Genomic DNA, 24,025 nt, shown 5'->3' with positions numbered 1-24,025 from the left:
CCATCTGACCATGCATAGCTTCATCTACCTCCTCATTGCCATCGTCACTCTTCTACTGGTCTATACCAAAGGCCCCTTTCGACCTAGACAATCCCCTCCAATCTCGGTCAACTATCACTTTTCTCGAAAATGCAACATGTCATGCTCCTTCTGCTTCCACACAGCAACAACCTCCCACATTGAATCCCCAGAAAACGCCAAACGGGGCCTCAAGCTCCTCAAAGAAGCCGGCATGAAAAAGTGCAACTTTGCCGGCGGCGAGCCCTTTCTCTATCCAAAGTTCCTCGGGGAGATGATTGACTACTGCAAGCTCACCCTCCAGCTGGAGTCTGTCTCCGTCGTCTCCAACGGGAGCTTGATCAAAGAGCAGTTTCTCCGGCAGCACGGCCGCAATATTGACATTTTGGCAATCAGCTGCGACTCCTTTGACGAGGCTACAAACATCAAAATCGGACGAGGCTCTGGCAACCAGGTTGAGAAGCTGTACGAGATTGCTTTCTGGTGCCAAAAGTACAACATCAAGTTCAAGCTCAACACCGTCGTCAACAGGTTCAACCACTTGGAGGACATGAATCGGCAGCTGAGTGCTCTGCAGCCATTCCGCTGGAAGTGCTTCCAGGTGCTCATCGTGGCGGGAGAGAACGACTCTGATGCCGCGCTCCGCAATGCTCACAGCCTGACCATCTCTGACGAGGAGTTTGACGACTTCTGTCAGAGACACAGAGGCCAAGCGTCGCTCGTTCCGGAACCAAACCGTCTGATGGCACGGTCTTACCTGATTCTTGATGAATACATGCGCTTTTTGGATAGGAATGGCAAATCGCCGTCTGAGTCTATTCTCAAAGTCGGCGTACGGGACGCGTTAAAGGCCGTTTTTTGGGACGAGCAGGCATTTCTCGAACGTGGGGGTCTCTACGACTGGAACAAGGGACCGTGTTCTCCCGACAGCAGGGAGTTGGAGTGGTGACTCGAACAGAGGGGTTGCTGAGCTGCTGCTACGCTTTTGCGGCTTGTCGAGGGGGGGGAACGGGTCTGATTATGCTCTGTATTAGGCTTCACGGTGATCCAAATCCATATGCCCGCTACGTTGTTGATCTGTCCTGTTGTCGCCCCCCCTCTCCGTGCTATGCATTCCCACGAACTTCCATCATCGTAGGATTCACACATTGTATCTTGAGTAGTTGGTAGGTATCAAAGAGCTGCCTCCACGCGCGCCACCTCCGCATTAAGCGGGGCAAGTTCCTTGCTGCCCGTGGCCAGAAAGAGGGCATTGGGCGAAATGCATCCTCTCGGGAAAAGGTGGTGCTCGTAGAAGGCATAGTACCGGAGACTTTCAGCATCGATACGCATGATGTCGAATCTCAGTGGTAATTGGAGGAGCAGAGCTGGTGTGACGGCCGCGACCTCTGCTTCCGGGGCGGCCTACAGTCCAGGATCTCCCTTGTGATGCAACCCAAACGGCGCGGCTGCGCCACCAAGTTTGGATGTTTCTCGTGAAGGTTTCCTTTCAAGATGCTCTACTCCGAATGGTTCAGAAAGCCTAGGATGGGCGACCATTAGATTATTCTAAAGTCCTTGCCTCATATTGGAGACTTCTAGGCTGCGTAATGATTGTCATCTGCGGTCGAAAGGGACGCAAAGTTACACAAATGCTCTGAGAATACTTGCAAGTGCTACATGTAGGCAGCGGTATCACACCTGACTCCAGAGACGGCAATACATGGCTACCATCACGTTTTCCGCGTAATACAGGTGCTTTTTACACATGCAATCGTGCCCTTTCCCTTGGACATGCAACGTCGCCGGCAACTATGAGCGCAACGGGTAAAGCATACAAGCACTTGACGGGAGGTACGCTCATGGAGACTCATATGCAGTGGAGAAGAGCGACATATTGCCCAACATTCAATGAATAATTTTCGGCGATTGGAGAAACACATCACAATCAAAGCTGGATAAGTAGAACAAAAAGGGTATATTTATGCGTAAACTGTCAAATTCCACCACCACTGCGCTTAGACGCCAGTTGACGTGAACCCAATGTCGTTGCTCCCCAGGGATACAAAAAGCCAATCAAGGCAACAAGCTTAATCCCCAGGGCTCACTCCCGCCGAAACGTCATCCGCCGGCGTCCTCGGGATGCCCTTTCCTCGATTGTGCAATCCATCAAGCACAAGACCTCGAGGAGGGCGAAGAGGTCGAGTTCCTCCACCACGAGGATCATTCCGCGCTCTCCCCGTCTCCGGATGGCCCACCCGCCAAATCTCCAGATCAGGGTGACCTGGCCATCTCCGTCGTGTTGAGAGAGCCGATTGTAGATGCGGCTCTCTATATATATAAGTCAGCTATGCAGCACGTGGGAGAGTGGGTGAGATGCAAGGCATACATACCTTCTTCGGTGAGACGGACTCGCACCTCACGGATGCGGTTGAGCCGTCTGCGCACTCTGTTGGCCTCTCGTTCTGATACCACTGTTAGCTTACCTCCCCTTGAAAGGAAAGCAGGCATTGAGACTTTGAGACTTACGGGCCCGCTCCGCATCCGTGTGAGGCCTTCTCGGCCTGGGTCGTGTTTGCCGTTGTGCCGGCGCAGGAGGGGTGGAAACGACATCCATTTTGATATCGTTTATAAAAAGAAGAAAAACGAAGCGAGAAAGATGTATACTGGCGGATTGAGATGGACGATTGGAGTTGACAGCACTTGGTATTCAGTATACTGAGGACTGTCGATGAAAGAAGTTGGTAGTTGAAAGGTATGGGAGGCCACAAGCTGGGGGACGAAGAGGTTTATATAGTTATCAATGAAGTCTGAAAGATGGACACCAGTTGGACAGATGTAGAAATTGGTAGCGTTTGTTGATATCGTTCAAGGCTTCTGAAGAGCTGGACGGTGGCTTCGGCTTCGCCTATTCTCCGAATTGACTTTCACTTGTCCGTCTTTAGGTAGACGAGGGACAAACACATGTTTCATCGGGGGACTACCGATTAGCTAGAATCAAGGTTTGAGGCTGTTTTGCTTTGAGGCTGTTTCTATTGCCTATTTGAGAGTGCCAAAAGTATAACTCGAGCGTCCAGGACTGATTCAGAGACAGCAATAATCCTGGCAATGAGCGCTTCGAGTCCCTCCCCGGCGTTGAGTCGCTTCAGCCATCGAGCTTAGTTGAGAGAATGGGACATGATCTTGTTTGAGGTCACCGATAGCGCTTCAGCAGTACGTCCGCTGCATCCCCAAATCTCGACTTTAGCATGGTTTCTCGAATTGCTTCCGCAATGTATTCGTTCCCATCCAAGGGACGAACGTCGTGGACGCAGTGGCTGAGCCCCATGGCCCCTAGGGTGCTTAGAACATAAGGGCGGCTCTTTGGAAGATGTTTGATCAGGGAGTTCAAGATTCGTAGTTGTCCGGCGAAGCGCCCATCTCCGGGCAGAAGGGTCGTCCCTGCTGCAGACGATGATATTGAATAAGATGAATGATTGGTCGGTATGGCGAGAAGCTCGCTGCTGTCGCTGCTTGCTGATTTGACCGGCGCCTCAGATATCATGGCACTGGTCAGATTCCATGAGGCCGCCTGACTCACGTGGTCACTGGGTTCGGGAAAGATTTGACAGAGTCTCGATGGTCCCGGATTGTCAAAGTAGCATCGACATGTGGAAAAGTTTGGAGCATTGTAAAAGTCAATTGCGTCTGCGGCACGAGCGGCACCGGCGAGGTTCTTTTGAAGCCGCCCCATGGTGATTGTGGCCGTTATGTAGAGTGCAGCCTCTTGCATCAGCGCAAAGGTGTCTGCGTTCGCCCCGGGCTCTGTGTCCAAGGTTTCGAAAGGGATGTTGCCGACGTTTAGTCCATACACGTCTGGGCCGCGGACCTCGTTGATGCCAGGTCGATATGACTCGTCGCTTACTCTGTACAGCGCCCAGTCGAGGATATCTTGTGCTTTGGAGTTTTCTGCAGACCAGTGGTAACGCCAGGCAATCAAGTCCAATAGCATGGAATCGAGCTGCTGCTGAAGGTCAGGGACTGTGGTTGGCGTCTCTGCGCGGATGATGGTGCAATCGCCAGCGACCCATTGGGAACGTTCATTGAGAACCCGGTCCGTTTTCTCGAAGAGACCAGGTAGCGAAGAGATGATGTCGAGCAGCTTCTGTGTGTTGGACTTGTTTTCCGGGCACCTTGACCAAGGTACTGTCTTCCACTGTTCTTGTTCGAGAAACGTGCCATGCCTTTGCACGATCGCATTGGCCAGCTACCGTTGATTAGTAGGGAGAGGTTTGTGAGATTGGGAGCACTCACCATTGTGAATCTGCAGGATTCGAATAGTGGAAGGATTGACGGGTCTTGGAAACATTCTGGCCCGCAGTGTTCCAGGATTCGCGCCAGCCCTTGATGGTGGACGAATCGAAGGTCAGAGTCTATGGCGATCTGCAAACGACATGATCAGCGTTCATCAATCAAGTTTTCGTAGCCTTCATGAATGAGAATGTCATATGTAAGGGACATTCAACTTACCGCATACGACCCCATGATGTGGATGGGCTTGATGAGAGTCGCCAATTCCGACTTGGATGCTACTCCCAGCCTTGACTGCAGCCTCTTGAGGATCGTGCCGTAGATTTGCTGACCTTTCTGCTGCAATTGCTCGACGTGATGGTCTCGACCGAATAGACCGTATGCCAGCGCCCGAAGGCTGTCATAGCCGAGCTCGTCTGTTTGCTGGGCGAGATGCTGGCGCATGGGCGTATCCTGGAGGAGGATGCTGTGCATGTTTATCCAGCTGTAGGCGTCGAACAAGTAGGAGAAGGTGACGTTGTCGACGAACGGGTCGAGGCTTGGCTGGCTGACGAGAGGCTGCGTCACTTGCTTGAGATTTGGTGTTGATTTTGCCTCGGGTTTCCGCCTGTAACTCCTGCCGCCCTCTCCTGATGAGTGGCTGCCATCATTCTCGCCATCGTGAGCCGGCGCTTGTGAAGGAAATGAACTCGATTGCCCAATTTTGACCAGCCCCGAGCGGCCAACCCCTTGGCTCTGAATTCTGAGGACCCGGTCATATCCTAGGCACTCATATTGCGACTTCAGGCACTGTCCGCAGCTCGGTTTCTGTTGATCGCACTTGATCCGACGGCGACGACACGTATGGCAATTGGCACTGGTCGGCTGTCTGCCCATGTCGCATCACAGGGGAAATTCCGACATTGTTTGTTGTGTGAGCAGACAAGATCATTTCGTGATGCCCTCAATTCACGGTGGCCTATCATCATCGCCATCACGTGATGTCAGCATCCCTTTCTGCCTTTCTTCCGCACTTTCACTCGATTATGTCATACCTGGGTGGTTTCATCTTGCTTGTGATGCCCTGAAGCCAGAATGAAGATGCGTATGAATCTGGATGCAAGATAACATCTCCAAGATACTGCTATGCTTCATCATGGTGCGTGCACCCGCATTGTTTCTCCACTAAAAGCACGCTCCACATGAGCTTGTTGATGATACATGTATGGGCCTTACAAAGCAGGCGGCGTCGGGAGTGCAAGTACAATCGCGAAACGGGACGTGTATGGCAAAGGAGGTATGGAATCACTCTCTGTCAGAGACGATGGGCGAGATGATGGGAAATTCCGAGGTCTCGATGGGAAAGATGAGAGAGGAGGAGAGGAGCCTCGTCGAAAAGATGGCAGAGCTGTCTGGAGAGAGCAGCAGCAGAAACCCATTGCCTCATCTGCTCATCGCCTAGAGTCATCAATTCATCTGCCAACATCCTGTCATGTTCCAAGAAGAAATTGCGCTGCTCAATCTCCCACTATTGTCGAGGTGAGCCGCAAAAGCTCTCTGTCAAGTTCCAGTCGCAGTAGTCAACTGGTTGCGTCCCCGATCTCCATACGAAGCCTCACCCGAATGTCACTGATCAACTTACTGTGATAAGAGTATATGTGACGACTGGTCCAACGCCTATGACCGTTTACCAGATTCAGCTGCTGAAGTGACGTACGTCTTCCTTTCTCATGTTATGAGGCTTTCACAGTCTGAACGATGGCCCTCTTTACTCCAACGCCAAGCATCGCCAAAAGTTTCCTCTGTGCCCGCCGCTTGCAAATGCCCCTCTCTCAGCCCATCTCAAGGAGCTAACAATTTCGTGACGCCGCCGATTGAGACACATGTACGATTGATACGATGGAAGAAACTGCGTTTACAAGCGCATAGAGTTGTTATTCATTTCGACGATTTGTAATGTCAGCTACAAAGCGTTAGTCGGTGATGCGGTTGAGATATAGATATACCGTCGGTTGACAACAGTATAAGACGCAATGACGCTCCCAACACCTCGCGACAGTCCCATCATCGACCGAATCGTCTTCACTTTGCCTCTGAAAAAACACCTTGATTCCAACATCCCAAGCGACCTCATCTCTCCATCAGTTCCACCGCCCACGCAACTCACGACTCTCGCCATGAAGCAACACACCTCCCGCTACGCCGGCCTGACTGCAGCTCTCGAGCGCGTCGACTACAGCGGCAAGACCATCCTCGTCACCGGCGGCGGCTTCGGAATGGGCGTCGACATGTGCCGCTCATTTGCAGCTCGCAAAGCGGCCGAAGTTGTCATTGTTGGTCGCAACAAAGCCCGTATACAGACCTCGGCCATGGAACTCGCCGACGAGTATCCCGAAACCAAGTTCACTCCCATCGCCGCCGACATTTCCTCCAAGGACGATGTCAAGAGACTCTTTGAGTACCTGGATGCCTCACCTGCAGTGCTGGTGAATAATGCGGGCTACATGCCAGCTCCAAAGCCCTTCCTCGACACGGACCTGGAGGATTGGTGGGCCGGCTTTCAGATCAATGTATACGGTTCAGTCAACGTTACCCTGACCTACCTGAGGCACCGCGCCGCCCAGCCCTCCGTTGATGGCCCCGGAGTTGTTATTACTCTGAATACCATTGCCGCCTATAAATACGATCTCCCGAACCTAAGCTCCTACGGCTCAAGCAAGGCCGCCCTCGCTCGCTGGTCCGAGTGCGTCTCCGTCGACGTCCCGCCCGAGACTGCTCGCTTCATTTCAGTTCACCCAGGCGCTGTGCAGACTCAAATGGGCGCAAGAGCCGGGGTTATTGACAGTTTAGTTGTCACGGAGGCTTCTCTGACAGGCGACTTCACGGCCTGGTTGGCATCTGAGGAGGCTAGCTTCCTGGCCGGACGCTTTGTCTGGGTCAATTGGGACTGCGACGAGCTCCTTGCCCGCAAGCAGGAGATTGTGGAACAGAACTTGTACAAGACGGCCTTGAGCGGTGTCGAGACTGAGCCCTGGAAATAGCTCACTGTGAATTAGCATGGAATAGAGGAGCTGAGCGTTATTGTATTGGACTAACCATTGTGTGCGAAGTTACTCGACCACCATTATCACGCATGGGATGAACTTGTATCACTTGAAGTTTTTTTTTCTCTTATTCCTAAACAGCCGTTCGACAGGTTACCCTTGACTATCCCATTGATGAGGAGAAAAGAATTGTACATGAGCTTTATCAGGCTGAGGATGTGAAAAGGGCCGCCGAGAATTTCTGACTGGTGTAGAGTCGGCCGACTGGTGAATCCATGAGGATACTATAGGCTACGAGTGGCTGCGAGCTACTTCCGAGACTTCGTATAGTTTCGAGACTCGGGGGAGGAAGTAAAGACAGTAAGATCAGGTCCAGCTTTAGTATCTATTGTTCTGACACGATGACAACGCAACCAGTGGGAAATTCTCAACTACAACTCATCAAGGAGTACATCTCACTATCGTGGATGTGGCTTGGACTTGTACGAATTGCAAGCTGTCGGGCTCGTATTGTGCAGCATCAACGCGTCCGACCGCATTCTCCATCTAGACGTGCTTATAGTCCCGATACGCCATCTGTGTGATTTGCCCGAACCGAACTTTGGTGTATCGCAGCCTGCACACGATTTTCTATCGATGCAAACATATGTGGTGTAATTGATCTGTAGCAATCACATTGACGCTTATAGACAACTTCAAAACACACCGCTGTCAGCTGGTCTCTTGACCGAGCCAAGCAGCAAAATGCCATTCAATAAGACCTGAAAGACAAATAAACCTCTTATAACCTACTCGCGTGGCGTGAGATTCCCAGGTACAACGAAGCCGTGAGCCGCCTTAGCGGATGACAGGGCGCAACAAGCAGGAATCTCACAGGGCCTCCAGCACGTTCAATAACCTCACCTGGAGCTCATGCGGCATGCTTCACAAATGATATTTGAACCAGTCATCGTGAGCCCCGTGACTCTGCCCAACAACTAGACCGGCCTATCTGTTGCTCCCGACCGAGCGGGCGGACAAGGTTAGGTGGAAGTTCTTCGCGAGGGGCACCTCTGAAAAGACAAATGCAAAAGCCACCCCAACCCCGGCCCGCGCCCTGATATGGCTAGCAGAGCTCTTAATATAGCATCAAAAGCGTGATCCATTCGCTCGGGAGCAGAACACAGTCCCCACCATCTCTTGCTCCTTTCGGACGCCCTGTGTCGTGAGTTTGTCTGTGAAGCTGACTTCAATCGATCCACTCGCCGCGTGTTCAGGTGCATCCAGCTCGAACGTTCCAAGGGGGCTAGTCGAGCAGATCGGAAAGAAATCGTTCCTTGGCCTCAGAATTGTGCCGTGTCTGGGCCCGATCTTATGTGAATATCGATATCAGATGGTATTTGGAATTGAGCGTTTCGGCATCTCGGGGTCGAAGAGAATAGGAGTGAAGTATATAACATGATCGTTACTCTTGAAGCGGATGTCGCGTTTCTCGAAGTTGGCCAGAAGCAAACGGATCCATCAAAGTCCAACTCCGCTCCCCATCATCATCATGCGTGCTACGTCCCTCGCCTCCGCTGCCATCGTCGCCTTGGCTTCCCAGGCCAGCGCAGAGACGATCAAGGTCGATGTCGGTCCCAACGGCCAATTTGCCTTCAAGCCAAACAACATCAAGGCCAGAATCGGCGATGTCCTCTCCTTCAACTTCCACCCCCTCAACCACTCAGTCGTGATGGGAGACTTTGCGAATCCTTGCGCCCCAGCCAAGACGGGAGGCTTCTTCTCCGGCTTCATGCCCGTGTCAAGCGGAGTGGGCGTAAGTACTTGAGGCCCGCCCTATAGAGTAATGACTTCTTTAACAAGCAATGCCTCCTCCAGAGCCAGACTTTCGAAGTGACGGTCAATAACACGGATCCCTTCTTTTTCTACTGTGCCCAAAACACCTTTTCCCACTGCATCAGCGGAATGAGCGGCGTAGTCAACGAAGATTCGTCAGGAAAAAACACGCTGGACGCGTACCAGAGCGCGGCCCAGAATGTCAAGAGCGCATCGAATCCGGATAATGTCTTCGGAGGAAGGCTAGTCTCTTCGGATACCTCTCCTACGTCGACTTCTGCTGCGCCAGCCAGCACTACGTCCTGCACGACTAGCAACAAGGCTCCCAATGGGAACGGCTACAAGCGAGACACTTGCTCCGGGGCTGGTTCTGTCCAGGCGTCCTTTGGTATCGTTGCCGCCGCCCTGGGTATGGCCATGCTCCTGTCCTAGTTACTTTGCGAGATAGACGGTAGCTGCCGAGCTTGGATACCCAGATTGATATTCTATTCTTATATGAGACATTCTGTAATGATTAATTGAACAATGATGCCCCAGGCTTAGGAGGGCATCAAAACCGCAATCAGTCCCCATTGTGGCCAAGTTGTGTGACACTTGATGCACCGCAGGAGAGAGCTGCCCGTCTATAACCGCTGTCTGGATTTTGTGACTTGTATTTCGTAGGACAAGTGTCTGTTTCATAGTCACTGGTGAGTAGCGGACGCTCCACAGTCGCTGCCAACCTCAGTGCTCTTGGAAACTACAGTTGACCGTTTTTCAAAACTAACCCTGTATGAATTACCGCTCTTGGCCAACATTGAGGGGTTGTGAATGGTCGGAGCCAACATGTCAGATTGCCGCAGTGAAACTGTCTGTCTTGCAGTTGCTTGATACGAACTTTCCTACGGTGGCGTGGCATGGTCAAGCGATTACCTGGGGTCTCCGAACTTGTCTGTAGCCTGTTGCGCGGATCTTGGCACCACGGTGTTACCAGCGGTCTCAGGCGAATGAGTCGGTCGACCAAGAAGATTGAACAAAAGTCAATCATTCTGGCCGCAAAGCTTGCTTTCTCCCGGAAACAGGCATTGGGTGTCCGCATACGTCTCCAGAATCCCATGAGGATGCCTCAACCGCACCCGTTTTTCAACGGTTACATACACCGCGAGATACTGCAACAAAGCAAGGGTTACTGGCCAAGGCACCTTAATGGTTCCTTTATCGCCTTGCCAGAGTCACTTGGCGATATGTCATCCAGTAATTGTATCTCCTAATCATCTGTTAACTTGACCGTAGAATTGCATCTGACTCTACGCTCACTTCAAGCTTTGTTCGAACCTTGACGGCGAGTTCCGTGCCAGAAGAGATGTCACCCTGCTATATGAATGCAACCAACCTGTCTCTTCTTTATAGCTACGGGTTATTTCTCAGAGCAGCGAACAATACGACAGCAATCAATTCCGCATTGGGCAAACGTCATATGCAATGTGACGCTCAATGAAGGTTATTTCGGAAATGCACCTCTTATGTATGACGCCTAGATCCTTCGGGTTATTCATCGTCATTCTATTCTCTGACCAATCGACCGTCCAACAACCTAGGACTCAAGCCATGTCTTCAGCCTAAATCTCAATCCCTAGAATTACACAGCCATCGAGCATAGCTAGTATGCATTCGTATCTCGCTTCGCCATGACCTTGTTTCCACTCGGCTCATCGACAACATGTGGGGATGAGGCACGGCATTCGACGTGGGAAGAAATATCCCGTAGGATAATAGATTCCGGATAGGGTCGCATCCTGCCCGAAAATGGCGACACCATTTAGCCAGTATACACGATCGGATATCTACTCCCCGCATTATAGATCAGATTGTGTCGATCCCCCTCATTCTATGAGAGAACGTTACATTGAGAGTTGCTTTTCCGTAGAGTATATATGGCTCCAACGGAACGGATGGAGTCATGATTGATCGTAGGCCATACAGGACATGTAACCAACTGGCCAAGATGCTGTTCAGGCATTGGAGAGCAGCCTTTGTGGCGGCGTCGGTAGTCTCACAGGTTGAGGCTGGCTTCATGAACTTTGGCCGCGATGCGTCGACAAAGGGCCAAAACAAAGACCAGTTCATCGAGTCTTTAATATCCAAATTGACTCTGGAAGATCTAGGTAGGCCATTGGATAACGATAGTGTCCATCGGAGAGCTAACATCTATAGTCCTGCAACTTCATCTCATGTTTGCAGACGACATTGTCGGAGCTGCTTCACACAATGAGTTATACGGTATCTCTCCGCCCACTCCTTCAAATCAAAGCCAGGCTTAATCGTCTTTCCACTGAAAAGTCGATGCGAGCCATCTAACGCGTATAGACCAAACAATGCATCTCAGCCCGAAATCCCCCATCGGGACCATCCACGACTGGTACCCCATGAACAAGTCATACTTTAACACGCTGCAAAAGCTCCAGCTGGAACGGTCTCACGTAAAAGTCCCCATGATGCTGGTCGAGGAGTGTCTTCACGGCGTCGGCTCCTTCAAGCAATCCATCTTTCCTCAAAACATAGCGCAAGCAGCTTCCTTTGACACAGACATTGTGTACCGGGTTGGAAGAGCCATCGGGACGGAAGCACGTTCGATCGGTATTCACGGCTGCTTCTCGCCGGTGCTGGATCTCGCCCAAGACCCGCGATGGGGACGTGTGCAAGAGACGTTTGGAGAAGATAAGCTACTGACAGCCCATATCGGTTCGGCGTATTCTTCTGGCTTGTCCAAGAACAAGTCGTGGTCTGATCCTGATGCGGTGTTTCCTATCATGAAACATTTTGCCGCTCACGGTGCCGCCCAAGCCGGTCACAACACCGCACCGTTTACAGGTCTTGGGCCTCGACAGATTAAGCAAGATCTCCTTGTTCCCTTCAAGGCCAACTTCGATCTGGGAGGGGCGAGGGGTGTGATGATGTACGTAAACTCTGGAGGCTGAGGGACCACATCAACTCACCTGCACAGGTCCTATAACGAGATTGATGGCGTGCCAAGTTGCGCCAATCCGATGCTGTACGAGACGCTCAACGACTGGGGCTACGATGGCATTGTGATCGGCGACGATACGTAAGGAGCACTGACCGAGCTTCAGACTTTAACTTACACCTGACAGGGCCATGCGTAATCTCCTCACACAGCACAGAGTATCCGACTCTGAAGCAGACACGCTCCAGCAGTGGTACAACGCAGGTGGTCAAATCGATTTCTACGATTTTGATCTGGACAGCAAGATCAATGTAGGTAGCCGCACATATAACCCTTTTGAAAGACACTGACAAGACCAGATCACCAAAGCTCTCGTCGCCAACGGGACTGTGCCACTCAAGACCCTTCAGTCCCACGTCCGCAAGATCTTGGGCGTCAAATGGGACCTCGGCCTATTCGAAAATGCCTATATTCCAGAGCCTATTGATCCCCTGGCAATTGTCGCTAGCCATCAAGACGTTGCACTGGAGGCCGCGCAAAAGAGCATCGTTTTACTCAAAAACGACAACGAAACGCTCCCGCTGAGCTCGTCGAAGAAGAAGATTGCACTCATCGGGCCCTTTGCTGATACCATTAACCTCGGTGATTATTCCGGCGCACTTGGGCAATATCCCGCAAAATACACCCAAACGCTGCGGGAGGGACTTGTCAGCCATGCTCAAAAGTCCGGGAACTCCATCCGCAACAGCTGGGGCACAAATTCATGGGAATACAACAACCAATACGTCGTCCCAGGCTATCTTCTCTCTGCTGATGGGAAATCTGGCGGGCTCAAAGCAACATACTATGCTCATACCAACTTTACCTCTCCCAAGGCAACGCGAACAGAGGTTCCTGCGCAAGACTGGGGCCTCTATCCTCCGCCTGGGCTTCCTTCCAACAACTTTAGTGCCGTCTGGGAGGGCCAGCTCGAGTCACCTACCGACGTCGACGTCAATGGATGGATCGGCGTTGCGATTGGACCAAACAGCACTTCAAAGCTCTACGTCGATGGAAAGCTCATCTCATTCAGGGATTACAGTGGCCAGGGGAACGTTTTGGGGACGATTGAAGGATATGCCTGGACACAGGCCAACTCCACCATTCCGCCTCAAGGCGGCGTAGAGTTTACCTTTAAAAAGGGCGCCAAGCACCACATCCGCATCGAGTTTCAGTCGTGGAATAACTACAAGAAGACGGCCAACGTCAACTCTGTCAACTCGCAGCTCATCTTCTGGTGGAACCTCGTTTCTCCCAACGGCGAAGCCCTTGAACAGGCCGTGTCCATTGCCAAAGACAGCGATGTTGTCGTCCTTGCGGTGGGCGCCGCTTGGAATAGTGACGGAGAGAGCGGTGATCGCGGCACATTAGACCTTGCGCCCAGTCAAGAGAAACTAACAAAGAGGATATTCGCACTCGGCAAACCTGTGGTGCTTGTGCTCGAGGGCGGCAGACCGTTTGCCATTCCCGACCATTACGATCAATCGGCAGCCGTCTTGAGCACGTTTTTCTTAGGACAAGCCGGTGGACAGGCCATTGCAGATGTGATATTTGGCAAGTTTAATCCGGGAGGACGAGTCCCAATCACCGTGCCGTACTCGGTTGCCCAGGTGCCTGCTTACTACAACTACAAGCCATCTGCTCGAGCGGCGCAGTACCTCGACATTCCGTCAGAACCCATCTATCCCTTTGGATACGGCCTTTCCTACACCACCTTTTCGATCTCCTCACCTACGGCATCCATCAAAGGCAGCTCCAAGAGGCCCCGTGATGCCCAGTCCTTTGGCACGGGTGATGTGATTAACTTTTCCGTGACTGTCGAGAACACCGGCTCGGTTGCCGGGAGTTACGTACCCCAGGTGTACCTGCTAGGCCGCGTGTCGACCATTACCCAGCCAGTGAAGCAGCTGGTCGGCTTCCAACGCGTCTATCTGGATGCTGGCGAGAAGAAGAATGTGACGATCGAGCTCGAAGTCGACAGATATCTCAAGATACTCAACAGGAAGGACGAGTGGGAGCTCGAGAAAGGGAGCTACACCTTTGCTCTGCTGGAGCATGGGGGAAGCAACGCTGACACGTTCAAGAATGTGACGCTGGAATGCGTAGGTTGAGGAGAAGTTCCGGGTCCTTTCGCAAACGGTACGTACGCAACCTCGAAATAGAACGGGCACTGCCAAAAATAGAAGGGCTTGGCTCGCGGGCCGCATGAGCTTAATCCAAACAAAGGCACCACTGGTTGATGAATATACGGTTCATGTCTATATACGGTTTCTATGCTCGGGATCACCAATGCGACACCTCCCGTGAACAGCGCATCACATCTAGCAGTACTGGCAAGCGCCCTCAGGGCAGTATCTATGTAAGAGTTAGCTTCGAACTGGCCAAGGGGATCCGGCAACACATACCCGTGACTGCAGGTGAAGCTGCAGAGGCCAGAGTACGAGGACGGCTCTCCCGCAATGGGGCATCCGTCCCGTCCATCGCCAGACGGCGGAGCGGGAGCCTGGCCGAAGCTCGTGCAGATGCAAGGGCCAACAGGGCAGTATCCGTAGCTGGCTCATGTTAGCCGAGGCAGAGACAACCGGAAGCATCTCAACTTACCTGCAAGCGAAGCTGCAGAGACCAGTAAAGTTGCCAGACTCGCCGGGAGCAACGGTGCCCCCATTGCAGTTGGTGGGACCAGAAGGCGCAGCACTGCTCGTCTTTGACGGTTTGGCGCTCGTGGGGCTGGCAGGCTGGCTGGCGGGCACGGATGGGTTGGTGCCGAGGGAAGGCTGCGGGAGGCACGTTGTCACATGCAGACCGACGGTCAGCGAGGTCAGACCATCGTGGCCAAGGACATCACGCGGTCCTGCCGGCAGCTCGCCGACGAAAGCGTTGAAGTTGTAGATGCCGCAGTTGCACACGTCGGTGATGTCCATCAGGGAGGTTCCGGACAAGATGTTCTGGCCGTTGCGGCTGACGGCGAAGCTCTGCTTGCCAAGTCCAGCGGGGACAGTGTTGATTGTAGCTCCGGCCGGGACGTTGAAGGAGCGGGAGTTGCCTCCGCTGGTTACGGTGAGGGTAGCTGCCGACTTGAGGAGCGTCACGACGTAGACGTCGTCGTCCATCGTCTGCCAGCCGTTGGGGATTCCTTCAAAGTAGTTGCCGCTGGCGTTGTTGGCAGGCTGGTTGAAGGTAGTATCTGTGGCGTCACAGTTGAGGCTTTTGAGATTCCTGCGGTACCAATAGATAGTTTTCTCATCAGAGATATACTTAGACACATCCGTGTCGCCGTTCTTGAACGCAGCAATGAAGGGCTTTGCGAGCGTTAACCATGAGGAGTGATCCATGTCATTTGCCTTCGCGAATATCAGTAGAAGCACTTTTATATCAGCAGTAGCGTCTACTCACCCATTTACTGCCTCCATCGTCGCCGTGGATGCTGGAAAGAGGGCCTAAGAAACGGTTAGCTTGATGTTGTCTCGGTTGACAAAACTGAGCAAAAAGAGCATATGAATATAGTTTCTAGAATGTCCAGATTAAGAGCAATCGTTTGGAATTGCCGCAATGATCGATTTGTGATGGGTGGTGTTGTGGTGTTGGTGTTGAGGTGGAGCTGTGATCTGGTGATGGTGTTGATGCGAACAGGGGGGAAAGGAAAAGAATTGCACTTGCCGGTGTAATGCGACTCTCCATAGTCGTTCCAGGTGATAATCTCAATGAAATTGAAGTTTCCGGACAAGATTTCTTGCCACCGGTCGTACCAAAGGCTTCCGCCGGGGAATAAAAAGTTCTTGCTGTATGAGACCTCCGGGCCGTAGTGAGTGAAGAACCAGGGAGAAACGGGAGCCATGTACGACTTTCCGCTGCCGAGCCAGCTCTTGTAAGAAGCATCACCCTGAGCAACAGTCACGTTGGCGCCAGGCGTCGGGGCCTTGTTGTTGCCGTTGGTGTCCCAGGCCTGAACGGCAGGTTAGCACATCGCCCTCTTCTCCTCTCCATCTTGACACTCACCTGCCAACTGAAGGCACCGTCGATCCCATCGGTGCTCGACTGACCGGGATGAAAGTTGGGCACAAAGTAAGGGTTAACACCAGACGCAGCCTTCATAGCATTGGCATCGAGGCCGTCACCAGCAAAGGACGAGACAAACGGACGATCGGCAACCTGGAGCTGGGCGGGATGGCCAGCGTACTGCTTGACTTTGGCGCCAACTCCGGCGGCATCACCGGTGCTCCACCAGTTAAAATCGAAGGAGATGAAGACCTTCATCCCATTGTTCGCAGCCGACGTATAAGCGTACTCCAGCTGTTGGTCGGTGTACGAGTCGGTGCCGATGTTGAGTGCAAAGGCGTCGATGCCGGCAGCCTTCGCGAGCTGGAAGTCGGCGTCATAGTCCGACGCGGAAGTACGATCGCCAACAATGCCAATCTACGGAATATACAATTAGCTGGGTGGTCATAGAAAAAAAAAGACCGGGCATGTGTACCATAAAGTGAGCAAACACTAGTCTGTCAGCGGCAGTCTGTCTCGACTCCAGCGACCTGACGGAGACGCCAGCACTGGCAAGAGACGACAGAGATGCAGCAGCAGCAAGGGCGCCGAGCCCGAGGCGACGGAGGCTCGCCATCGACAACATTGTGAGTGATTGACCCGTTGGCGTGAGGATCTCGAAACACTCAGACCGAGCACCTGCCCAGCCCTTTATATCTCTCCGACATCCTCTCATTGACAACAGCTATAGTCCCAGGCATAGCATGAAACATGCCATAAAGGTATAGAGATCGGTCCGAAGTGAAAGCCTGGTCCGGCCCCCTATCCACCTCGATGTGCTCTCCCCCAAGGGTCTAGCGCGCCCACCACGGGTAGAGCGAGCTAAGCCCGAAACCATATACTCGACAACTCGACGCCCTACGTGGCCGCCGGGAACGTGCGAGTTTGGTGTATTGCTAGGACCTTGGAGACTTTTGCCGCAAGGCTGTCTATCGGGCAGGGCGAGCCCACCAGAGTAAACAAGAAATGTAAATTGCGTACGATATCGAGGTGCTAAAAGCTCATTGTAGACGCGGCTTACACTGGAGATGCGCACTAGCTGAGTCCTAGCAGTTTTCAGTATACAACTCCTACAAAGTGCAAACTGGGATGCTCTATGTTGCAAGTTCTCATATAAACAACACACCAGCCGAGGCATCCTGAATCCCACTTCAACGAGGCGCCCGATCCGTGCTCAACTCAATGTTTGATCTTCTGCCTCAACGTTCGCAGGAAGCAAACAAGTACACGCCGAGATCCGCCGAGTAAGCCTGGAGTTGCCGCCGTGGGCCACCACCTATACGAGGTGTTTCTCACTTACATATGGAACGCCACCGCACAACTTCTTCCTCATTTGCCGATTACAGCTAAACCATCCCACGAATCCGCGACCTGCCGGACTCAGCCTTGGTCGATGTCAAGTGTCAGGGCCGAGGGATGTCAACGTCAGGGACCTTAAATTACCTAGCCAGGGGGGCCTGCGTCCCCATATTGACTAGGCCTGACCGGGTTTTGCCACCAACGGGACGCCAATAACCGCTGATGGAGTAAAAGGCTACTCGAATACTGAGCGTCGAAGGGAATTGAAGAGATGCTGCGGGTTCCGGAAGTCACCGCACCCCGTAGGAATCACGGAGCGCCGGTCAGATCGTGGTTTATTGGTCCCATCCCGGCCAGATCGATGAACGTCAGCTGTTCAGAATAAAGTGAGGAGTGCGGCTAACGCCGTGGGTGTCCTGTTTCTCCGCCAATTTGATAGGGGCCGAGGTCCCATGGACAGACATGTCTCATATGTTCTCCGGCATCATCTCGTTCTGCGGCTCGCAAGTCGAGTTGTCCATCGGCACTTGATGCGCTATAGTCCACGATCATGCACTGGTGACAGAGCTATGCCGACAGATGACCACCGTCTTGCGCTTCGCCTGTTCTCCGCCCTCGCATTCTGGGGTAATTATCCCCGAATCGCAGGTACCGGTGATTGCCGCAGTCTGCAATCTTCTCTATCTACAGGGTCGCAAAAGGATCATTTTTGAAGCAATATTATTCCATCCCTTCAATCTCTTTCAGACCCTCCCAGGGATTCAATTAACCACCTCACGCACAGCTACCACAACCCGTCAGCCACCAGCGGAAACGAAAAGCCGGAAAATACCCCCCTGCAGTGCCAAAGGCTGACCACGAACCGATGCTACCGTTAGGCGTCCTCTTGCACTTGCTCCCTCGCGTCTAGCCATCCATCCACAATGACCCTCTCCGGCGATAATCCTCATGCCCGGTAGGATGGGCGCTGATACGTGGGATTGGGAGCATGCGCTCCTGCGTCAGATCCCACGCTATAAGGTAGGCCAGCCTAGGAGAATTAGGGCACTCTGAAGCTGACGGCTTCATTAGCAGCAATGCAACCATAGCTAGGCACGCTACCAGACGTCAAGTCAACTGATTAGTCGAAGAAATCAGGCGTCAACGGGTAGATCCACGAAGCTAGGGTTGTTTGCAAGGCCCATGCGGCAGTGGCGCTGTGATATTCATGCTAAGATAGAAATTCTGCAGTCTAGGATTAATACTGGCATTCTTCTGCATCACAGAGTTCAAGAATATGGCTTCAATGCTCCTCAAGCTGCACTTACAATCCACGAGTAAACGCCCAAGAAGCTAATGAGCTGACATGACTCGCCCGCAACCCCATGCAACGCCCCCGGCATCCACACAATAATCAGATCTCGCCGCAGTCATACGTCCAAGATGCCAAACACAGAAGGACGTTAAGCCCGCACCCATGCACCGCATCAGCAATAAGCCGCGTATCCGTTCGGCAGAGGCCCTGGTGCCGGCAGGTCATCTGTGTCGGAGTCGTACCATAAGCAGGACTGCCATAAGCAGGACTGCCCAATCGTTCCTAGATGGACATCCAGGAGCCTGAAGTGGCATTCAACTTTCCTTTCTCTCGCCGTCACGTTCTGCAGGGGCCTGTCGTGATGCTTTTCCGCCGCCTGATGGTCAGTTTTCAGGCCCCCTTAACCAGTGTCCATAGATGTACAGTACTCAAACCCCTGCAACTTGACCACAAGCGCGCTCAGGCGACCAAGCACACGGCTTCTTTGCACTAGGCAGACGGATTAGTATTCGACAGGCATCAACCGTCGGCGTTTAAACCTCCTCACCATAAACATAACCCCTAGTCTGTCGACAGATCGGACAGGAAGTACATGAGACACCGGCAATTCTCAGCGCCTCCATACAGAATAGTGTCCATCTCATTGTCACGCCCTGCAGGGTAACAGCAGCTCAAAGTAGTCTCTGGCCATTCACTTGTCACCTCAAGATAGCCCGTCATCATGCTGGATCGGCTCAAGTCACTGGTGCACAAGAAGGAGAAGCATTGGTGCGGCGCCTGTCTCTTCGAGCTCCCTCCGGCAGCGAAATTGCTCCCCTCTGATATCAGCGGACGCTACGAATATGCCTTTGCAGAGAGCGATTCCCACGAGTTCACCCCTGCTCTTCTCATCGAGTCCTCAAAGCGCGGCTGTGACCGATGCGCGGCTCTAGCCTCGGCGTTCGAGAAGCTCGGAGTTGCCAACTTCAAAGAGGCAAGCTGGCAACCCAACCTGAACTCGCCAGGCAGCCCAACGCTGGAGATTACAGATGCCAATGACGCAGTGCAAGTCTTTGAGGTCTGTAGCAGCGAGGCTCCGTTGGGCGAGCCAGCGTTCTTCACAGACGACGCGCCGCCGCATGCCGTTCTGTGCAGAGGATACAAGATTTCGCGCACCACTGGAGATGACGATGCGCTCGATCAGGCAGGCAAGTGGCTGAAAGACTGTCAGGCACACGAGAAATGTCAAATCGAGGACGCAGGGTTTGTGCCTAGCCGACTGCTTTACCTGGGATCCAAACGGACAGATACTGACGTCCTCGATGTCGTGGAGAATCTGGAGTCTGTTCCATATGCGGCCTTATCTCACCGCTGGACGGACGAGACCCCTTCAATCTCCCTGCTGACCACGAATCTGTCGGATCGGAAGCAACATGGCATGCCTATAGCAAATCTCCCTCAGATGATGCAGGATGTCGTACTGGTGCTGCATCGACTGGGCATCGAATACGTGTGGATCGACAGCTTGTGCATCGTCCAAGACGACAAGGAAGACTGGAAGCGAGAGGCAGCAAAGATGGCCTTGATCTATGCGAATGCAGAACTCACCGTGGCAGCTTCGTGGTGCGACAGGCCTCGTCAAAGTCTCTTTCGGGACCATGGCCATGAAGTGCCTGTAGACCTCGCCGAAGTAAATGGGCAATCCATCTTTATACGTCGTAGGAAACCACATCTCACTTGGTCGGAGGAGCCTATGGTCGAGGACCCCGACACGGAGTGGCCTCTCTTGAGTAGAGGATGGGTATATCAAGAGCAGCTGCTGTCGCGCCGAATGCTTCACTTTACACGCAACGAGCTCATCTGGGAATGCCTCGAGACGACCCAGTGCGAGTGCGGCTGGTACGACAGCAACATGCGCCACCAAAGCACTCGAGACTCATACAAGCGATCTCCCGCAGATAAAGCATGGGTCGAGATTATTAAAGGCTATGCAAAGCGACCCCTGACGGTAATGACTGACAGGCTTCCGGCTCTCGCGGGCATCGGAAAGGCGATGGCGGCGGTCAAGGGGTACGAGTCGGCCGAGTATCTGTGCGGGATGTGGGAAAAGGAACTCGAAGAGTCGTTCTTTTGGTACCTGACTGAGCCTCCTCATGAAAAGCCTGACATTAGGCTGCCATCGTGGTCGTGGGCTTCCGTGGTTGGCGATGTTGAATGCTGGCAGTTATCGTTGGAAGACATCGAGTTCTCGGGAAACAACGTGGTCTATGCGGGAGATGCTCTGATGGGCGACATGGTGAGCGGGATGATTTGTCTCTCTGGACATGTCGCTTCTGGAGTGGTGTACCACGGCCAGGAATGGGCTGATACCGTGAAAGCCGGAGGAAGAAAAGGCTTGGACGTTTTGACAGGTGAAGGAGCCACGGACGAGGTCGGATTGAAGCTTGGAGAGCAGTTTGCCACTTTCAGCCCGGACTACAGGTTCGATATGCCTGGGAGTGGACATGTGGACTCGGGCTCGCAGATTGTTTGCTTGCTGTTTGGGCGAAATAGCCTCATCGAAGTTGACGATGTGGGCGACAGTGTCGAGACCATCACCTCGTATATTCTCATCTTACGCCCTCTCAACGGGACGCCTCTGCGATATGAGAGGATCGGAGTGTGCAGGGAGTGCATTGAGCTTGACGTGTTTATGCGCCAGTCTGAACGGCATCAACTGACTGTCGTCTGATGTCGATAGTTGGTCCGATGACTGTGCCGGAGGATGAGGAACGGACTTGACCAAAGAATTGACTGGCTCGATAAGACCCCCGGTCTTGAATAGGCATGGCAGACACCAGGACAAAACTGAATGACACGAATGAGTGTAAGTAACAGATGTGCGTCACAGAAGTATGTAGCGACGGTAGCAGTGTAGAGAAAATTGTCGATGGAGGCAATTTTCAGCGACTGATTAAATAAGACGGACTATGTATGGTCGGTCTTGGGCGAAATGTTTCAGTATTCATGCAAGGGAGAAACCGCCATGCTCAGGCGACATGTTCGTTCACCTGTCGGTGAGTCGGGGAGAGCCCCGGGTTTGGCCCGGCGAGGGCGGAAATAACGCAGCGGGGTTCCGGGACGGGGCCGGAGCAGGTGCCGGGGTCACGGTCGGCGGCGGTGGCGACTCTGGTGCTGCTGGTGATGCTCCGACAGCTTGATGTCTTGGGAATGGCTTCGGGGTGAGACCGGCGGTCGCCAGAGCGGCCCGTTGGAAGTCCAACAATGGGCCGGGGCCTTTTACTGTTTCATCTTGTCGGCTTCGAATCGAGATTGTCAAAGACGGAGTGAGACTGACTTACGGGCGCCAGGCCCCTTCTCGCCGGAGCATTTCTACCTGCGGGTGATGATGATGTTACTAGCTATGGCCAGTTTGAACCGCTGTGGCTGACACTATCATGACGTGTTACCACAATGGCCAACGACGGGTCAAAGGCGTTGATGATGTAACACTGAGCAATCCACTTCAACACCAGGCCCTTGAGCATGGAGCCACCGCACAGAAGCCAATTGAATCCCCGCCATATTTCGGCGATGGCGCAAAGGTTGATTACAGGCGCGCGGATTGTTTAACCAGCTCCATGTTGACTGATCGGCCGGGTATAAGGTTATGACGATGCTATTCAGATCTGCGAGTTAAACGTACCAAGGCGCCGATCTGCTTTCGCCGCTTCTCACCTAGATGACACACACAGCGGTAAAATATCCGGTATTTAACACCTGGCCATGAGCTGACACTGGAAGAAGTGGCGAATACTACTTTTCAAACCCCTTTCTGCCTCTGATGCGTTTGATGATATACAGCCATCGACTGGTTGCCGAATTCACACGCAAGACCCATTGGACCTCGTACCCTAGATTCTTCACTACCTCTCACTCTCGGCATCACTCCACAGCCCAAATCATCATGGATTCCGACTTTCAACCAGAGCCACGCATTGGGGAGACGGCCTTCCACACCGCTACGGATCTCGTCGAGAAGCTTCGCGATGCCGGCCAAACAGTTGGCGTGGCAGAATCGCTAACGGCCGGCGCTGTCTGCAGCACGATAGCTTCAGCAATGGGAGCAAGCAAGGTCTTTAGGGGAGGCGTCGTCAGTTACGACACGCCTCTGAAGGAAGAGCTGCTGGGCGTCGACAAGGAGCTCATCGCCAGGGAGGGCGTCATTCACGCGGACGTCGCCAAGCAGATGGCCGAGGGAGCCCGCAGAATCACCAGCCTCAAGGACAGCGAAACAACGTGGGGCATCTCAACGACGGGAGTTGCAGGGCCGGACAAGCAGGACGACAAGCCCGTCGGGACGGTTTATATTGGCATCGCTGGCCCAAACGGAACAGTTTCTTTCGGGTACAAATTCGAGGGCACGCGAGAGCAAATCATCGAGGCCACAGCTGTCGAAGCCTTGCATCGGTTGAAGAAGTCTTTGTAGCTTCGGGTTCACTCATCGCGATGTCAGCTTGTATGAATAGAGGCAATGCATGGATTCACTCATCATGGTTTCAGTTGGATTCTGATCGTATGGGTAGAGGTGGAGAAATGTTGATGACAGCCTCACCTCGAAGGTGACAGGACAAAGCACGTGATAGGCGGTGAAGTTACAGACCTCACGATAAAGCTTATCGGCCATCCCCCACCGGCAGTAAGTTGAATTGACCGTGAATAGAATATCAACTTCAAACTTGCATCACCTACTTCTGCCCTCCTTCGTCGCCTAAAGCTCAGTTGGTTTGATTTCAATCCTCCATCCACAGCTTCTCCTTCCCCAACTGGAACAGCCTCAAAATCCGTCAGCAATTACTCCTTACCTCAAGCTCAACCGCCCTCGGACCAAATGCCGCTGGTCAGCACCTGCGAGCTGAGCGGCATCAAGCTCAACGGCCTCCCCCCCCCCCGGTCCTGCGAGCTGTGCCGCAAACGCAAAGATGGCATCCAACGCTGTGCCTCATGCCAATCCGTCTGGTGCTGCTCAAAGGATTGTCAAGCAGAAGACTGGCCTGACCACAAGGTACCGTGCAAACTGATCAAGAAGGCGTGCGTTCAAGGAGGAGAAGAAGCTGCGCGAGCATCCCGGCGACTTCATGACGCCGCCCAACCTGTTTGGGGAGCACACCAGCCGCTTCTGGGGCATCTTTGAGACGCGCGACTACATGCGGGCGCGTTACAGCATGGTCGACACAATGCTCATGAGCTACGGCACCGCTGGCGGCCTTGTGGACTTGATTGAAACATGTCTTCATCATCTCTTGGATAAGATTGTGCAGAGGGGATAAC

The 24,025-nt window shown here is 53.1% G+C and overlaps 11 protein-coding genes across 11 annotated transcripts; 7 read left to right on the top strand and 4 right to left on the bottom strand.

The window, feature by feature from the left end:
• Positions 1–10: 10 nt before the first annotated feature.
• CCMA1212_008492 (Radical S-adenosyl methionine domain-containing protein 2) lies at positions 11–967 on the top strand (the record flags this gene model as incomplete). Its single annotated transcript, XM_073705624.1, has 1 exon — positions 11–967. One exon carries the CDS (start codon positions 11–13, stop codon positions 965–967), a length of 957 nt encoding a protein of 318 aa, XP_073555879.1.
• Positions 968–2,101: 1,134 nt separating this feature from the next.
• On the bottom strand, positions 2,102–2,614 carry CCMA1212_008491 (uncharacterized protein; the record flags this gene model as incomplete). Its single annotated transcript, XM_073705623.1, has 4 exons — positions 2,102–2,328; positions 2,391–2,437; positions 2,527–2,561; positions 2,609–2,614. The coding sequence occupies 4 exons, from the start codon at positions 2,612–2,614 to the stop codon at positions 2,102–2,104; spliced, it is 315 nt and encodes a 104-aa protein (XP_073555880.1).
• Positions 2,615–3,190: 576 nt separating this feature from the next.
• Positions 3,191–5,335, bottom strand: CCMA1212_008490 (uncharacterized protein; the record flags this gene model as incomplete). The annotated part of the gene is made up of 4 exons (XM_073705622.1): positions 3,191–4,243; positions 4,291–4,419; positions 4,507–5,029; positions 5,322–5,335. 4 exons carry the CDS (start codon positions 5,333–5,335, stop codon positions 3,191–3,193), a joined length of 1,719 nt encoding a protein of 572 aa, XP_073555881.1.
• Positions 5,336–6,299: 964 nt separating this feature from the next.
• Positions 6,300–7,307, top strand: CCMA1212_008489 (Short chain dehydrogenase andI; the record flags this gene model as incomplete). Its single annotated transcript, XM_073705621.1, has 1 exon — positions 6,300–7,307. The coding sequence occupies one exon, from the start codon at positions 6,300–6,302 to the stop codon at positions 7,305–7,307; it is 1,008 nt and encodes a 335-aa protein (XP_073555987.1).
• A 1,534-nt stretch (positions 7,308–8,841) lies between these two features.
• On the top strand, positions 8,842–9,557 carry CCMA1212_008488 (uncharacterized protein; the record flags this gene model as incomplete). The annotated part of the gene is made up of 2 exons (XM_073705620.1): positions 8,842–9,105; positions 9,168–9,557. The coding sequence occupies 2 exons, from the start codon at positions 8,842–8,844 to the stop codon at positions 9,555–9,557; spliced, it is 654 nt and encodes a 217-aa protein (XP_073555986.1).
• A 1,552-nt stretch (positions 9,558–11,109) lies between these two features.
• On the top strand, positions 11,110–14,219 carry CCMA1212_008487 (Xylan 1,4-beta-xylosidase; the record flags this gene model as incomplete). The annotated part of the gene is made up of 6 exons (XM_073705619.1): positions 11,110–11,269; positions 11,319–11,384; positions 11,472–12,060; positions 12,109–12,210; positions 12,257–12,380; positions 12,429–14,219. The coding sequence occupies 6 exons, from the start codon at positions 11,110–11,112 to the stop codon at positions 14,217–14,219; spliced, it is 2,832 nt and encodes a 943-aa protein (XP_073555995.1).
• Positions 14,220–14,429: 210 nt separating this feature from the next.
• On the bottom strand, positions 14,430–16,729 carry CCMA1212_008486 (Mutanase; the record flags this gene model as incomplete). Its single annotated transcript, XM_073705618.1, has 7 exons — positions 14,430–14,463; positions 14,514–14,660; positions 14,710–15,449; positions 15,502–15,532; positions 15,762–16,051; positions 16,105–16,521; positions 16,580–16,729. 7 exons carry the CDS (start codon positions 16,727–16,729, stop codon positions 14,430–14,432), a joined length of 1,809 nt encoding a protein of 602 aa, XP_073555994.1.
• Positions 16,730–19,457: 2,728 nt separating this feature from the next.
• CCMA1212_008485 (uncharacterized protein) lies at positions 19,458–21,446 on the top strand (the record flags this gene model as incomplete). Its single annotated transcript, XM_073705617.1, has 1 exon — positions 19,458–21,446. One exon carries the CDS (start codon positions 19,458–19,460, stop codon positions 21,444–21,446), a length of 1,989 nt encoding a protein of 662 aa, XP_073555993.1.
• Positions 21,447–21,744: 298 nt separating this feature from the next.
• Positions 21,745–22,085, bottom strand: CCMA1212_008484 (uncharacterized protein; the record flags this gene model as incomplete). The annotated part of the gene is made up of 2 exons (XM_073705616.1): positions 21,745–21,991; positions 22,057–22,085. The coding sequence occupies 2 exons, from the start codon at positions 22,083–22,085 to the stop codon at positions 21,745–21,747; spliced, it is 276 nt and encodes a 91-aa protein (XP_073555992.1).
• A 576-nt stretch (positions 22,086–22,661) lies between these two features.
• On the top strand, positions 22,662–23,183 carry CCMA1212_008483 (CinA-like protein; the record flags this gene model as incomplete). The annotated part of the gene is made up of 1 exon (XM_073705615.1): positions 22,662–23,183. One exon carries the CDS (start codon positions 22,662–22,664, stop codon positions 23,181–23,183), a length of 522 nt encoding a protein of 173 aa, XP_073555991.1.
• Positions 23,184–23,247: 64 nt separating this feature from the next.
• Positions 23,248–24,024, top strand: CCMA1212_008482 (uncharacterized protein; the record flags this gene model as incomplete). Its single annotated transcript, XM_073705614.1, is given in 3 exon segments — positions 23,248–23,256; positions 23,418–23,764; positions 23,784–24,024. 3 exon segments carry the CDS (start codon positions 23,248–23,250, stop codon positions 24,022–24,024), a joined length of 597 nt encoding a protein of 198 aa, XP_073555990.1.
• Between the last annotated feature and the right edge of the window lies 1 nt (position 24,025).

This window comes from Trichoderma ghanense (assembly GCF_004382785.1).
Source record: "Trichoderma ghanense strain CCMA-1212 chromosome Unknown scaffold_12, whole genome shotgun sequence".
Taxonomy (NCBI): domain Eukaryota; kingdom Fungi; phylum Ascomycota; class Sordariomycetes; order Hypocreales; family Hypocreaceae; genus Trichoderma; species Trichoderma ghanense.
Note: the sequence above shows the minus strand (reverse complement) of the source record. Positions and strands in the feature narration are given on the sequence as shown.